Source organism: Mycteria americana, unplaced genomic scaffold (assembly GCF_035582795.1).
Source record: "Mycteria americana isolate JAX WOST 10 ecotype Jacksonville Zoo and Gardens unplaced genomic scaffold, USCA_MyAme_1.0 Scaffold_109, whole genome shotgun sequence".
Taxonomy (NCBI): Eukaryota; Metazoa; Chordata; class Aves; order Ciconiiformes; family Ciconiidae; genus Mycteria; species Mycteria americana.
Window position 1 is genome coordinate 132,893 of NW_027445449.1, and position 14,430 is coordinate 147,322.

The 14,430-nt window shown below is 57.8% G+C and overlaps 2 protein-coding genes across 2 annotated transcripts; both read right to left on the reverse strand.

Annotated features, from left to right (window-relative positions):
• Positions 1-590: 590 nt before the first annotated feature.
• On the reverse strand, positions 591-2,623 carry LOC142403114 (uncharacterized). The gene is made up of 5 exons (XM_075489278.1): positions 2,519-2,623; positions 2,266-2,476; positions 1,909-2,031; positions 878-1,080; positions 591-653 (listed from the first exon to the last, which is right to left on the reverse strand). The coding sequence occupies exons 1-5, from the start codon at positions 2,621-2,623 to the stop codon at positions 591-593; spliced, it is 705 nt and encodes a 234-aa protein (XP_075345393.1).
• Positions 2,620-11,992, reverse strand: LOC142403115 (uncharacterized). Its single transcript, XM_075489279.1, has 13 exons — positions 11,844-11,992; positions 10,374-10,445; positions 9,826-9,935; positions 8,784-8,841; positions 8,399-8,687; positions 7,796-8,023; positions 7,044-7,516; positions 6,613-6,980; positions 5,347-5,439; positions 4,187-4,431; positions 3,531-3,540; positions 2,804-2,988; positions 2,620-2,685 (listed from the first exon to the last, which is right to left on the reverse strand). The coding sequence occupies exons 1-13, from the start codon at positions 11,990-11,992 to the stop codon at positions 2,620-2,622; spliced, it is 2,346 nt and encodes a 781-aa protein (XP_075345394.1).
• Between the last annotated feature and the right edge of the window lie 2,438 nt (positions 11,993-14,430).

Sequence of the window (14,430 nt, forward strand, 5' to 3'; positions counted from 1 at the left end):
TGGTGTTTGTGGAGATGGTGGTTGGCATGGGGTTTTGAGAGGTGGTGGTGGCCATGGTGGATAGTGTAGAGGTGGTGGTGTCCGTGGCGGTGGGTGCAGAGGTGGTGGTGGGCATTATGGTGGGTGCAGAGGTGCTGGTGGGCATTATGGTGGGTGCAGAGGTGGTGGTGGCTGTCATGGTGGGTGCAGAGGTGCTGGTGGGCATTATGGTGGGTGCAGAGGTGCTGGTGGGCATTATGGTGGGTGCAGAGGTGGTGGTGGCTGTCATGGTGGGTGCAGAGGTGCTGGTGGGCATTATGGTGGGTGCAGAGCTGGTGGTGGCTGTCGTGGTGGGTGCAGAGGTGCTGTTGTCGATGGTGGTTGTAGAGGTGCCGGTGTCAATTGTCATAGCAGACGTGCTGGAGTCTGTTGTGGTTGCAGAGGAGCTGGTGGGCATGATGGTGATTGCAGAGGTGCTGGTATGCACGGTGGATGTAGAGGTGCTGGTGGGCGTAGTGGATGCTGCAGAGGTGATGGTGGTGGTCTTGATGGGTGCAGAGGTGCTAGAGGCTGTCATGGCGGATGCAGAGGGGCTGGTGTCCATGGCGGTTTCAGAGGTGCTGGTTTCTGTGGAGCTTGCAGAGGTGCTGATGGTTGTGGTGGTTGTAGATTCGCTCGTGGGCATGGTGGTTGTGGAGATGGTGGTTGACATAGTGCGTGTAGAGGTGGTGGTGGCAGAGGAGGCTTCAGAGGTGCTGGTGACCTTGGAGGTTTGAGAGGTGCTGGTGGCCGTTGAAGTTGTAGAGGTGGTGGTGTTTTGGGAAATTGTAGGGATGTTGGTGGGGATGGTGTTTGTGGAGATGGTGCTTGGCATGGGGTTTTGAGAGGTGGTGGTGGCCATGGTGGATAGTGTAGAGGTGGTGATGTCCGTCATGGTGGTTGCAGAGGGGCTGGTGTCCATGGCGGTTTCAGAGGTGCTGGTTTCTTTGGAGCTTGCAGAGGTGCTGGCGGTTTTGGTGGTTGTAGATTCGCTCGTGGGCATGGTGGTTGTAGAGATGGTGGTTGACGTAGTGGGTGTAGAGGTGGTGGTGGCAGAGGAGGCTTCAGAGGTGCTGGTGCGCATGGAGGTTGCAGAGGTGCTGCTGTCCGTGGGGCTTGCAGAGGTGGTGGTGGCCATGGAGGCTTCAGAGATGCTGGTGTCCGTGGTGGTTGCAGAGGTGCTGGACGTGGGGGTTTTTGTAGAGTCACTCGCGGGCATGGTGGTTTCTGAGTTGCTGGCTGACATAGTGGGTGTAGAGCTGGCGGTGGCAGAGGAGGCTTCAGAGGTGCTGGTGACCTTGGAGGTTTGAGAGGTGCTGGTGGCCGTTGAAGTTGTAGAGGTGGTGGTGTTTTGGGAAATTGTAGGGATGTTGGTGGGCATGGTGTTTGTGGAGATGGTGGTTGGCATGGGGTTTTGAGAGGTGGTGGTGGCCATGGTGGATAGTGTAGAGGTGGTGGTGTCCGTGGCGGTGGGTGCAGAGGTGGTGGTGGGCATTATGGTGGGTGCAGAGGTGCTGGTGGGCATTATGGTGGGTGCAGAGGTGGTGGTGGCTGTCATGGTGGGTGCAGAGGTGCTGGTGGGCATTATGGTGGGTGCAGAGCTGGTGGTGGCTGTCGTGGTGGGTGCAGAGGTGCTGTTGTCGACGGTGGTTGTAGAGGTGCCGGTGTCAATTGTCATAGCAGACGTGCTGGAGTCTGTTGTGGTTGCAGAGGAGCTGGTGGGCATGATGGTGATTGCAGAGGTGCTGGTATGCACGGTGGATGTAGAGGTGCTGGTGGGCGAAGTGGATGCTGCAGAGGTGATGGTGGTGGTCTTGATGGGTGCAGAGGTGCTAGAGGCTGTCATGGCGGATGCAGAGGGGCTGGTGTCCATGGCGGTTTCAGAGGTGCTGGTTTCTGTGGAGCTTGCAGAGGTGCTGGCGGTTGTGGTGGTTGTAGATTCGCTCGTGGGCATGGTGGTTGTGGAGATGGTGGTTGACATAGTGCGTGTAGAGGTGGTGGTGGCAGAGGAGGCTTCAGAGGTGCTGGTGACCTTGGAGGTTTGAGAGGTGCTGGTGGCCGTTGAAGTTCTAGAGGTGGTGGTGTTTTGGGAAATTGTAGGGATGTTGGTGGGGATGGTGTTTGTGGAGATGGTGGTTGGCATGGGGTTTTGAGAGGTGGTGGTGGCCATGGTGGATAGTGTAGAGGTGGTGGTGTCCGTGGCGGTGGGTGCAGAGGTGCTGGTGGGCATTATGGTGGGTGCAGAGCTGGTGGTGGCTGTCATGGTGGGTGCAGAGGTGGTGTTGTCGATGGTGGTTGTAGAGGTGCCGGTGTCAATTGTCATAGCAGACGTGCTGGAGTCTGTTGTGGTTGCAGAGGAGCTGGTGGGCATGATGGTGATTGCAGAGGTGCTGGTATGCACGGTGGATGTAGAGGTGCTGGTGGGCGTAGTGGATGCTGCAGAGGAGATGGTGGTGGTCTTGATGGGTGCAGAGGTGCTAGAGGCTGTCATGATTGGTGCGGAGGTAGTGGTGGCCGTGGTGGTTGCAGATGTGCTGGTATCCACAGTGGTTGTTAAAGTGCTGGTGGGCATCATGGTGGGTTCAGAGGTGCTGGTGGACATCATGGTGGTTGCAGAGGTGCTGGTATGCACAGTGGATGCGGAGGTGCTGGTATGCAAGGTGGATGCTGCCGAGGTGATGGTGGCAGTCATGATGGGTGCAGAGGTGCTAGAGGCTGTCATGGCGGATGCAGAGGGGCTGGTGTCCATGGCGGTTTCAGAGGTGCTGGTTTCTGTGGAGCTTGCAGAGGTGCTGGCGGTTTTGGTGGTTGTAGATTCGCTCGTGGGCATGGTGGTTGTAGAGATGGTGGTTGACATAGTGGGTGTAGAGGTGGTGGTGGCAGAGGAGGCTTCAGAGGTGCTGGTGCGCATGGAGGTTGCAGAGGTGCTGCTGTCCGTGGGGCTTGCAATGGTGGTGGTGGCCATGGAGGCTTCAGAGATGCTGGTGTCCGTGGTGGTTGCAGAGGTGCTGGACGTGGGGGTTTTTGTAGAGTCACTCGTGGGCATGGTGGTTTCTGAGTTGCTGGCTGACATAGTGGGTGTAGAGCTGGCGGTGGCAGAGGAGGCTTCAGAGGTGCTGGTGACCTTGGAGGTTTGAGAGGTGCTGGTGGCCGTTGAAGTTGTAGAGGTGGTGGTGTTTTGGGAAATTGTAGGGATGTTGGTGGGCATGGTGTTTGTGGAGATGGTGGTTGGCATGGGGTTTTGAGAGGTGGTGGTGGCCATGGTGGATAGTGTAGAGGTGGTGGTGTCCGTGGCGGTGGGTGCAGAGGTGCTGGTGGGCATTATGGTGGGTGCAGAGGTGCTGGTGGGCATTATGGTGGGTGCAGAGGTGGTGGTGGCTGTCATGGTGGGTGCAGAGGTGCTGGTGGGCATTATGGTGGGTGCAGAGCTGGTGGTGGCTGTCGTGGTGGGTGCAGAGGTGCTGTTGTCGACGGTGGTTGTAGAGGTGCCGGTGTCAATTGTCATAGCAGACGTGCTGGAGTCTGTTGTGGTTGCAGAGGAGCTGGTGGGCATGATGGTGATTGCAGAGGTGCTGGTATGCACGGTGGATGTAGAGGTGCTGGTGTGCGTAGTGGATGCTGCAGAGGTGATGGTGGTGGTCTTGATGGGTGCAGAGGTGCTAGAGGCTGTCATGGCGGATGCAGAGGGGCTGGTGTCCATGGCGGTTTCAGAGGTGCTGGTTTCTTTGGAGCTTGCAGAGGTGCTGGCGGTTGTGGTGGTTGTAGATTCGCTCGTGGGCATGGTGGTTGTAGAGATGGTGGTTGACGTAGTGGGTGTAGAGGTGGTGGTGGCAGAGGAGGCTTCAGAGGTGCTGGTGCGCATGGAGGTTGTAGAGGTGCTGCTGTCCGTGGGGCTTGCAGAGGTGGTGGTGGCCATGGAGGCTTCAGAGATGCTGGTGTCCGTGGTGGTTGCAGAGGTGCTGGACGTGGGGGTTTTTGTAGAGTCACTCGTGGGCATGGTGGTTTCTGAGTTGCTGGCTGACATAGTGGGTGTAGATATGGCGGTGGCAGAGGAGGCTTCAGAGGTGGTGGTGACCTTGGAGGTTTGAGAGGTGCTGGTGGCCGTTGAAGTTGTAGAGGTGGTGGTGTTTTGGGAAATTGTAGGGATGTTGGTGGGCATGGTGTTTGTGGAGATGGTGGTTGTCATGGGGTTTTGAGAGGTGGTGGTGGCCATGGTGGATATAGTAGAGGTGGTGATGTCCGTCATGGTGGTTGCAGAGGGGCTGGTGTTCGTGGAGGTTTCAGAGGTGCTGGTTTCTTTGGAGCTTGCAGAGGTGCTGACGGTTGTGGTGGTTGTAGATTCGCTCGTGGGCATGGTGGTTGTGGAGATGGTGGTTGACATAGTGGGTGTAGAGGTGGTGGTGGCAGAGGAGGCTTCAGAGGTTCTGGTGTGCATAGAGGTTGTAGAGGTGGTGCTGTCCGTGGAGCTTGCAGAGGTGGTGGTGGCCATGGAGGCTTCAGAGATGCTGGTGTCCGTGGTGGTTGCAGAGGTGCTGGACGTGGGGGTTTTTGTAGAGTCACTCGTGGGCATGGTGGTTTCTGAGTTGCTGGCTGACATAGTGGGTGTAGAGCTGGCGGTGGCAGAGGAGGCTTCAGAGGTGCTGGTGACCTTGGAGGTTTGAGAGGTGCTGGTGGCCGTTGAAGTTGTAGAGGTGGTGGTGTTTTGGGAAATTGTAGGGATGTTGGTGGGCATGGTGTTTGTGGAGATGGTGGTTGGCATGGGGTTTTGAGAGGTGGTGGTGGCCATGGTGGATAGTGTAGAGGTGGTGGTGTCCGTGGCGGTGGGTGCAGAGGTGCTGGTGGGCATTATGGTGGGTGCAGAGGTGCTGGTGGGCATTATGGTGGGTGCAGAGGTGGTGGTGGCTGTCATGGTGGGTGCAGAGGTGCTGGTGGGCATTATGGTGGGTGCAGAGCTGGTGGTGGCTGTCGTGGTGGGTGCAGAGGTGCTGTTGTCGATGGTGGTTGTAGAGGTGCCGGTGTCAATTGTCATAGCAGACGTGCTGGAGTCTGTTGTGGTTGCAGAGGAGCTGGTGGGCATGATGGTGATTGCAGAGGTGCTGGTATGCACGGTGGATGTAGAGGTGCTGGTGGGCGTAGTGGATGCTGCAGAGGTGATGGTGGTGGTCTTGATGGGTGCAGAGGTGCTAGAGGCTGTCATGATTGGTGCGGAGGTAGTGGTGGCCGTGGTGGTTGCAGAGGTGCTGGTATCCACGGTGGTTGTTAAAGTGCTGGTGGGCATCATGGTGGGTTCAGAGGTGCTGGTGGGCATCATGGTGGTTGCAGAGGTGCTGGTATGCACAGTGGATGCGGAGGTGCTGGTGTGCAAGGTGGATGCTGCCGAGGTGATGGTGGCAGTCATGATGGGTGCAGAGGTGCTAGAGGCTGTCATGGCGGATGCAGAGGAGCTGGTGTCCATGGCGGTTTCAGAGGTGCTGGTTTCTGTGGAGCTTGCAGAGGTGCTGGCGGTTGTGGTGGTTGTAGATTCGCTCGTGGGCATGGTGGTTGTAGAGATGGTGGTTGACGTAGTGGGTGTAGAGGTGGTGGTGGCAGAGGAGGCTTCAGAGGTGCTGGTGACCTTGGAGGTTTGAGAGGTGCTGGTGGCCGTTGAAGTTGTAGAGGTGGTGGTGTTTTGGGAAATTGTAGGGATGTTGGTGGGCATGGTGTTTGTGGAGATGGTGGTTGGCATGGGGTTTTGAGAGGTGGTGGTGGCCATGGTGGATAGTGTAGAGGTGGTGGTGTCTGTGGCGGTGGGTGCAGAGGTGCTGGTGGGCATTATGGTGGGTGCAGAGGTGCTGGTGGGCATTATGGTGGGTGCAGAGCTGGTGGTGGCTGTCGTGGTGGGTGCAGAGGTGCTGTTGTCGATGGTGGTTGTAGAGGTGCCGGTGTCAATTGTCATAGCAGACGTGCTGGAGTCTGTTGTGGTTGCAGAGGAGCTGGTGGGCATGATGGTGATTGCAGAGGTGCTGGTATGCACGGTGGATGTAGAGGTGCTGGTGGGCGTAGTGGATGCTGCAGAGGTGATGGTGGTGGTCTTGATGGGTGCAGAGGTGCTAGAGGCTGTCATGGCGGATGCAGAGGGGCTGGTGTCCATGGCGGTTTCAGAGGTGCTGGTTTCTTTGGAGCTTGCAGAGGTGCTGGCGGTTGTGGTGGTTGTAGATTCGCTCGTGGGCATGGTGGTTGTAGAGATGGTGGTTGACGTAGTGGGTGTAGAGGTGGTGGTGGCAGAGGAGGCTTCAGAGGTGCTGGTGCGCATGGAGGTTGTAGAGGTGCTGCTGTCCGTGGGGCTTGCAGAGGTGGTGGTGGCCATGGAGGCTTCAGAGATGCTGGTGTCCGTGGTGGTTGCAGAGGTGCTGGACGTGGGGGTTTTTGTAGAGTCACTCGTGGGCATGGTGGTTTCTGAGTTGCTGGCTGACATAGTGGGTGTAGATATGGCGGTGGCAGAGGAGGCTTCAGAGGTGGTGGTGACCTTGGAGGTTTGAGAGGTGCTGGTGGCCGTTGAAGTTGTAGAGGTGGTGGTGTTTTGGGAAATTGTAGGGATGTTGGTGGGCATGGTGTTTGTGGAGATGGTGGTTGGCATGGTGTTTTGAGAGGTGGTGGTGGCCATGGTGGATAGTGTAGAGGTGGTGATGTCCGTCATGGTGGTTGCAGAGGGGATGGTGTTCGTGGAGGTTTCAGAGGTGCTGGTTTCTTTGGAGCTTGCAGAGGTGCTGACGGTTGTGGTGGTTGTAGATTCGCTCGTGGGCATGGTGGTTGTGGAGATGGTGGTTGACATAGTGGGTGTAGAGGTGGTGGTGGCAGAGGAGGCTTCAGAGGTTCTGGTGCGCATAGAGGTTGTAGAGGTGGTGCTGTCCGTGGAGCTTGCAGAGGTGGTGGTGGCCATGGAGGCTTCAGAGATGCTGGTGTCCGTGGTGGTTGCAGAGGTGCTGGACGTGGGGGTTTTTATAGAGTCACTCGTGGGCATGGTGGTTTCTGAGTTGCTGGCTGACATAGTGGGTGTAGATATGGCGGTGGCAGAGGAGGCTTCAGAGGTGCTGGTGACCTTGGAGGTTTGAGAGGTGCTGGTGGCCGTTGAAGTTGTAGAGGTGGTGGTGTTTTGGGAAATTGTAGGGGTGTTGGTGGGCGTGGTGTTAGTGGAGATGGTGGTTGTCATGGGGTTTTGAGAGGTGGTGGTGGCCATGGTGGATAGTGTAGAGGTGGTGGTGTCCGTGGCGGTGGGTGCAGAGGTGCTGGTGGGCATTATGGTGGGTACAGAGGTGGTGGTGGCTGTCGTGGTGGGTGCAGAGGTGCTGGTGTCGATGGTGGTTGTAGAGGTGCCGGTGTCAATTGTCATAGCAGATGTGCTGGAGTCTGTTGTTGTTGCAGAGGAGTTGGTGGGCATGATGGTGACTGCAGAGGTGCTGGTATGCACGGTGGATGTAGAGGTGCTGGTGGGCGTAGTGGATGCTGCAGAGGTGATGGTGGTGGTCTTGATGGGTGCAGAGGTGCTAGAGGCTGTCATGATTGGTGCGGAGGTAGTGGTGGCCGTGGTGGTTGCAGAGGTGTTGGTATCCACGGTGGTTGTTAAAGTGCTGGTGGGCATCATGGTGGGTTCAGAGGTGCTGGTGGACATCATGGTGGTTGCAGAGGTGCTGGTATGCACGGTGGATGCGGAGGTGCTGGTGTGCAAGGTGGATGCTGCCGAGGTGATGGTGGCAGTCATGATGGGTGCAGAGGTGCTAGAGGCTGTCATGGCGGATGCAGAGGGGCTGGTGTCCATGGCGGTTTCAGAGGTGCTGGTTTCTGTGGAGCTTGCAGAGGTGCTGGCGGTTGTGGTGCTTGTAGATTCGCTCGTGGGCATGGTGGTTGTGGATATGGTGGTTGACATAGTGGGTGTAGAGGTGGTGGTGGCAGAGGAGGCTTCAGAGGTGCTGGTGACCTTGGAGGTTTGAGAGGTGCTGGTGGCCGTGGAGCTTGCAGAGGTGGTGGTGGCCATGGAGGCTTCAGAGATGCTGGTGTCCATGGTGGTTGCAGAGGTGCTGGACGTGGGGGTTTTTGTAGAGTCACTCGTGGGCATGGTGGTTTCTGAGTTGCTGGCTGACATAGTGGGTGTAGATCTGGCGGTGGCAGAGGAGGCTTCAGAGGTGGTGGTGACCTTGGAGGTTTGAGAGGTGCTGGTGGCCGTTGAAGTTGTAGAGGTGGTGGTGTTTTGGGAAATTGTAGGGATGTTGGTGGGCATGGTGTTAGTGGAGATGGTGTTTGGCATGGGGTTTTGAGAGGTGGTGGTGGCCATGGTGGATAGTGTAGAGGTGGTGGTGTCCGTGGCGGTGGGTGCAGAGGTGCTGGTGGGCATTATGGTGGGTGCAGAGGTGCTGGTGTCGATGGTGGTTGTAGAGGTGCCGGTGTCAATTGTCATAGCAGACGTGCTGGAGTCTGTTGTGGTTGCAGAGGAGCTGGTGGGCATGATGGTGATTGCAGAGGTGCTGGTATGCACGGTGGATGTAGAGGTGCTGGTGTGCAAGGTGGATGCTGCAGAGGTGATGGTGGTGGTCTTGATGGGTGCAGAGGTGCTAGAGGCTGTCATGATTGGTGCGGAGGTAGTGGTGGCCGTGGTGGTTGCAGAGGTGCTGGAATCCACGGTGGTTGTTAAAGTGCTGGTGGGCATCATGGTGGGTTCAGAGGTGCTGGTGGGCATCATGGTGGTTGCAGAGGTGCTGGTATGCACGGTGGATGCAGATGTGCTGGTGTGCAAGGTGGATGCTGCCGAGGTGATGGTGGCAGTCATGATGGGTGCAGAGGTGCTAGAGGCTGTCATGGCGGATGCAGAGGAGCTGGTGTCCATGGCGGTTTCAGAGGTGCTGGTTTCTGTGGAGCTTGCAGAGGTGCTGGCGGTTGTGGTGGTTGTAGATTCGCTCGTGGGCATGGTGGTTGTAGAGATGGTGGTTGACGTAGTGGGTGTAGAGGTGGTGGTGGCAGAGGAGGCTTCAGAGGTGCTGGTGACCTTGGAGGTTTGAGAGGTGCTGGTGGCCGTTGAAGTTGTAGAGGTGGTGGTGTTTTGGGAAATTGTAGGGATGTTGGTGGGCATGGTGTTTGTGGAGATGGTGGTTGGCATGGGGTTTTGAGAGGTGGTGGTAGCCATGTTGGATAGTGTAGAGGTGGTGATGTCCGTCATGGTGGTTGCAGAGGGGCTGGTGTTCGTGGAGGTTTCAGAGGTGCTGGTTTCTTTGGAGCTTGCAGAGGTGCTGACGGTTGTGGTGGTTGTAGATTCGCTCGTGGGCATGGTGGTTGTGGAGATGGTGGTTGACATAGTGGGTGTAGAGGTGTTGGTGGCAGAGGAGGCTTCAGAGGTGCTGGTGCGCATGGAGGTTGTAGAGGTGCTGCTGTCCGTGGAGCTTGCAGAGGTGGTGGTGTCCATGGAGGCTTCAGAGATGCTGGTGTCCGTGGTGGTTGCAGAGGTGCTGGACGTGGGGGTTTTTGTAGAGTCACTCGTGGGCGTGGTGGTTTCTGAGTTGCTGGCTGACATAGTGGGTGTAGATATGGCGGTGGCAGAGGAGGCTTCAGAGGTGCTGGTGGCCTTGGAGGTTTGAGAGGTGCTGGTGGCCGTTGAAGTTGTAGAGGTGGTGGTGTTTTGGGAAATTGTAGGGATGTTGGTGGGCATGGTGTTTGTGGAGATGGTGGTTGGCATGGGGTTTTGAGAGGTGGTGGTGGCCATGGTGGATAGTGTAGAGGTGGTGGTGTCCGTGGCGGTGGGTGCAGAGGTGGTGGTGGCTGTCATGGTGGGTGCAGAGGTGCTGGTGTCGATGGTGGTTGTAGAGGTGCCGGTGTCAATTGTCATAGCAGATGTGCTGGAGTCTGTTGTGGTTGCAGAGGAGCTGGTGGGCATCACGGTGATTGCAGAGGTGCTGGTATGCACGGTGGATGTAGAGGTGCTGGTGGGCGTAGTGGATGCTGCAGAGGTGACGGTGGTGGTCTTGATGGGTGCAGAGGTGCTAGAGGCTGTCATGATTGGTGCGGAGGTAGTGGTGGCCATGGTGGTTGCAGAGGTGCTGGTATCCACGGTGGTTGTTAAAGTGCTGGTGGGCATCATGGTGGGTTCAGAGGTGCTGGTGGACATCATGGTGGTTGCAGAGGTGCTGGTATGCACGGTGGATGCAGATGTGCTGGTGTGCAAGGTGGATGCTGCCGAGGTGATGGTGGCAGTCATGATGGGTGCAGAGGTGCTAGAGGCTGTCATGACGGATGCAGAGGGGCTGGTGTCCATGGCGGTTTCAGAGGTGCTGGTTTCTGTGGAGCTTGCAGAGGTGCTGGCGGTTGTGGTGGTTGTAGATTCGCTCGTGAGCATGGTGGTTGTAGAGATGGTAGTTGACATAGTGGGTGTAGAGGTGGTGGTGGCAGAGGAGGCTTCAGAGGTTCTGGTGTGCATAGAGGTTGTAGAGGTGCTGCTGTCCGTGGAGCTTGCAGAGGTGGTGGTGGCCATGGAGGCTTCAGAGATGCTGGTGTCCGTGGTGGTGGCAGAGGTGCTGGACGTGGGGGTTTTTGTAGAGTCACTCGTGGGCATGGTGGTTTCTGAGTTGCTGGCTGACATAGTGGGTGTAGATATGGCGGTGGCAGAGGAGGCTTCAGAGGTGGTGGTGACCTTGGAGGTTTGAGAGGTGCTGGTGGCCGTTGAAGTTGTAGAGGTGGTGGTGTTTTGGGAAATTGTAGGGGTGTTGGTGGGCATGGTGTTAGTGGAGATGGTGGTTGGCATGGGGTTTTGAGAGGTGGTGGTGGCCATGGTGGATAGTGTAGAGGTGGTGGTGTCCGTGGCGGTGGGTGCAGAGGTGCTGGTGGGCATTATGGTGGGTGCAGAGGTGGTGGTGGCTGTCATGGTGGGTGCAGAGGTGGTGTTGTCGATGGTGGTTGTAGCGGTGCCGGTGTCAATTGTCATAGCAGACGTGCTGGAGTCTGTTGTGGTTGCAGAGGAGCTGGTGGGCATGATGGTGATTGCAGAGGTGCTGGTATGCACGGTGGATGTAGAGGTGCTGGTGGGCGTAGTGGATGCTGCAGAGGTGATGGTGGTGGTCTTGATGGGTGCAGAGGTGCTAGAGGCTGTCATGATTGGTGCGGAGGTAGTGGTGGCCGTGGTGGTTGCAGAGGTGTTGGTATCCACGGTGGTTGTTAAAGTGCTGGTGGGCATCATGGTGGGTTCAGAGGTGCTGGTGGACATCATGGTGGTTGCAGAGGTGCTGGTATGCACGGTGGATGCAGATGTGCTGGTGTGCAAGGTGGATGCTGCCGAGGTGATGGTGGCAGTCATGATGGGTGCAGAGGTGCTAGAGGCTGTCATGGCGGCTGCAGAGGGGCTGGTGTCCATGGCGGTTTCAGAGGTGCTGGTTTCTGTGGAGCTTGCAGAGGTGCTGACGGTTTTGGTGGTTGTAGATTCGCTCGTGGGCATGGTGGTTGTGGAGATGGTGGTTGACATAGTGGGTGTAGAGGTGGTGGTGGCAGAGGAGGCTTCAGAGGTGCTGGTGCGCATGGAGGTTTTAGAGGTGGTGCTGTCCGTGGAGCTTGCAGAGGTGGTGGTGGCCATGGAGGCTTCAGAGATGCTGGTGTCCGTGGTGGTTGCAGAGGTGCTGGACGTGGGGGTTTTTGTAGAGTCACTCGTGGGCGTGGTGGTTTCTGAGTTGCTGGCTGACATAGTGGGTGTAGATCTGGCGGTGGCAGAGGAGGCTTCAGAGGTGCTGGTGGCCTTGGAGGTTTGAGAGGTGCTGGTGGCCGTTGAAGTTGTAGAGGTGGTGGTGTTTTGGGAAATTGTAGGGGTGTTGGTGGGCATGGTGTTTGTGGAGATGGTGGTTGGCATGGGGTTTTGAGAGGTGGTGGTGGCCATGGTGGATAGTGTAGAGGTGGTGGTGTCCGTGGCGGTGGGTGCAGAGGTGCTGGTGGGCATTATGGTGGGTGCAGAGGTGGTGGTGGCTGTCATGGTGGGTGCAGAGGTGCTGGTGTCGATGGTGGTTGTAGAGTTGTCGGTGTCAATTGTCATAGCAGACGTGCTGGAGTCTGTTGTGGTTGCAGAGGAGCTGGTGGGCATGATGGTGATTGCAGAGGTTCTGGTATCCACGGTGGATGCAGATGTGGTGTTGGGCAAGGTGGATACTGCAGAGGTGTTCGTGGCTGTCATGTTGAGTGCAGAGGTGTTGGAGGTTGTTCTGGTGGGAGTAGAGGTGCTGGTGGTCCTGGTGGTTGTGGTCGTGTTGGAGGCTGTGGAGAGAGCACAAGTTCTGGTGTCTGTGGTGGGTGCAGAGGTGGTCATGGCTTTGGTGGGTGCAGAGGTGGTGGTGGCCGTATCAGGGTTGTGGTGCCGGCCGGGTCCCTGGTGGCTGTGGTGGCTGTGGAGGTGTGTGTTGTGTTTTCAGCAGTGCTCTCGGGCAGCCGAGGGGTTGCTGTGAAGGAGTTGCGGCTGAGGCACGTGTGGGTGCAGAAGGACGGGGTTCCTCGGGGCTGGGGAGAGGGAGAACTTTGTCCTCCTCTCTCTCCCTGTGCATGCACTGCTGCCATGGGTGCTGTGTCCCCCCGAGGTTGGGGCGCTGACCCCACTGCCATCCCACCAGCAGTTCCCACCCCAAAGCACCCCTTGGCTGTTCTCCACCCCAGAATGAGCTTCCTTATCAGAAGGAGTTTCCTTTACAGCTGATCCTCATGGGCTTGGACCTTATCCATGTCCTTTCCTTTCCCCCGGCATCTCCCAGGCTTTCCCTTTCCAAGGAAAGTGGTGAAACTTCTCACATGGTCGGGCAGCACGTACGGCGCAAGGAAACCCGCGTCACCGATAGCGGGGTGCGGGCTCATGCCGAGGATGCGGCGTATGAGACCGGGAGCGCCTGCCGGGGTAGGGGTTAACGAACGCGACCACCTTGAGCATGGGTCATCCCGTCACGGGGAGGAGGGCGATGGGGAGACCCCCTCCCCACCATGGGCATGGTGTGCTTCAAATCACGTTTTTTCTTGGGAAATTATCCCTCTGAAATTCCCCAGCTTCTTCAAGCTGGTTTGAGCTGAAACAATCCCCCAAACAAACCCCAAAATTTTAAAAAAACCCATCTTTGCAGCCTTTTGCTCTGAATTGACGTTCTCCTGCTGCCTTTCTCCTAAATGAGCCTCCCTTATGCAATCAGCTCACCCTCGTCCCTGCTCTTAACGAGGTTTAAAAGCTCCGGAGCACGCCAGCCGCTGTGCTTGGCCGGGGGGGGATGCGGGCAGGGGGTGAATTGGCGTCGGTGGCCGCCGGCTGCGGTGCAGCGGGTGCAGGAGGGGAGGATGGGGGTGGGTGACCGGTGAAAAGCTGGAGCAGGAGCGGGGTGGGAGGGGGGTGGTGATGGGGGGAGGGCGGCTCTTGGGTGGGTGGGTTGTTGGGGGGGCACTTTGGGTCGGGTCCAGAGCTGCAGCCATGTCCCGGTGGTGGGACCGGACAAGGTTGTGGGCAGACACAAAGTGTCACCCGTCTGGGGACACCAGCCCATGGTGGGGGGCTGGCTTGCACCCCCGACCCAACCTCGTGGACCCCCGTGGTTGGGGGAGATGGGAGCTTGGAGAGAGGGGTTTTTTGGCGAGGGGATGGAGGTGGTGGGGGACAAAGCTGCCCCTTTGCAGGGGGACCCCATGGAGAAACCCAGGAGGAGATGGCAGCCCTCTCCCACCCTGTGGCACCCCCTCTGTCCCCCCCAAAACAGTCAAGGAAAGGCCCCCCAGCCCTACTCACCCATTCTGGCTCCAGGGAGGAGGAGGAGGAGGAAGAAGGGCAGAGGAAAGACGGAAACCTTCATCTTCCCCTTCACCGATCCCACGCCGGCAGCATCCCAGAGCCCGAACCCCGCTCGGCGCAGGCAGAATGCCGGCAAGGAGCAGCAAGGGAAGACCTTTGCCCCGCGGTGGGCAGGGACCAAACCGTGCACCCCCTTTGATGATCCGCAGCGGTTGAGTTGCCAAGGCTCTCCCAAAACCGCTCGTGGTTGTTGAGACCCATTGCGACATCGCTGGGTATCATTTGCCTAAGGTGGGGGTGAAGCCAAAACCAACCCCCAGGCTGGGGGGGCTCGGCGCTGCATCCCCCCGAGATCGGGACGGGCAGCACCCCAGCGCTACCCATCGCACGTCACCAGTGGGGAAAATGGAGACCCCCTGCACCCCCCCCACCCCAAGTCCTACCCACAGATTGTTGGCCACCCTCCTCCCGCTTTTCCCAACCCCCCCACTCTGCGCACACAAGCGATCGAGGAAAGGGCCGTTTTCCACCCAGAAAACAAACACCTGTAATTCTCCGGCTGATGCCAGGGGTGGTGGGAGGGGTGGATAATACTTTGTCGTGGCAGAGGATAAAGTTTTATTGTATTTCTGGACGGGCAGGTGTCGGCAGCGTGTTCC

Coding starts and splice junctions, on each gene's coding strand:
- LOC142403114 (XM_075489278.1), bottom strand. CDS start 2,623: ATGATGTCCACCAGCACCTCTGAACCCACCATGATGCCCACCAGCACT. Junction 2,477..2,518: donor CCACGGCCACCACTACCTCC/GCACCAATCATG, acceptor GCACCCATCAAG/ACCACCACCATCTCCTCTGC. Junction 1,081..1,908: donor TGCAAGCTCCACAGAAACCA/GCACCTCTGAAA, acceptor GCACCTCTGAAG/CCTCCTCTGCCACCACCACC.
- LOC142403115 (XM_075489279.1), bottom strand. CDS start 11,992: ATGACAGCCACCACCACCTCTGCACCCACCATAATGCCCACCAGCACC. Junction 7,517..7,795: donor CCATGGACACCAGCCCCTCT/GCATCCGCCATG, acceptor ATCAAGACCACC/ACCATCACCTCTGCAGCATC. Junction 6,981..7,043: donor GCCATATCTACACCCACTAT/GTCAGCCAGCAA, acceptor CCCCACGTCCAG/CACCTCTGCAACCACCACGG.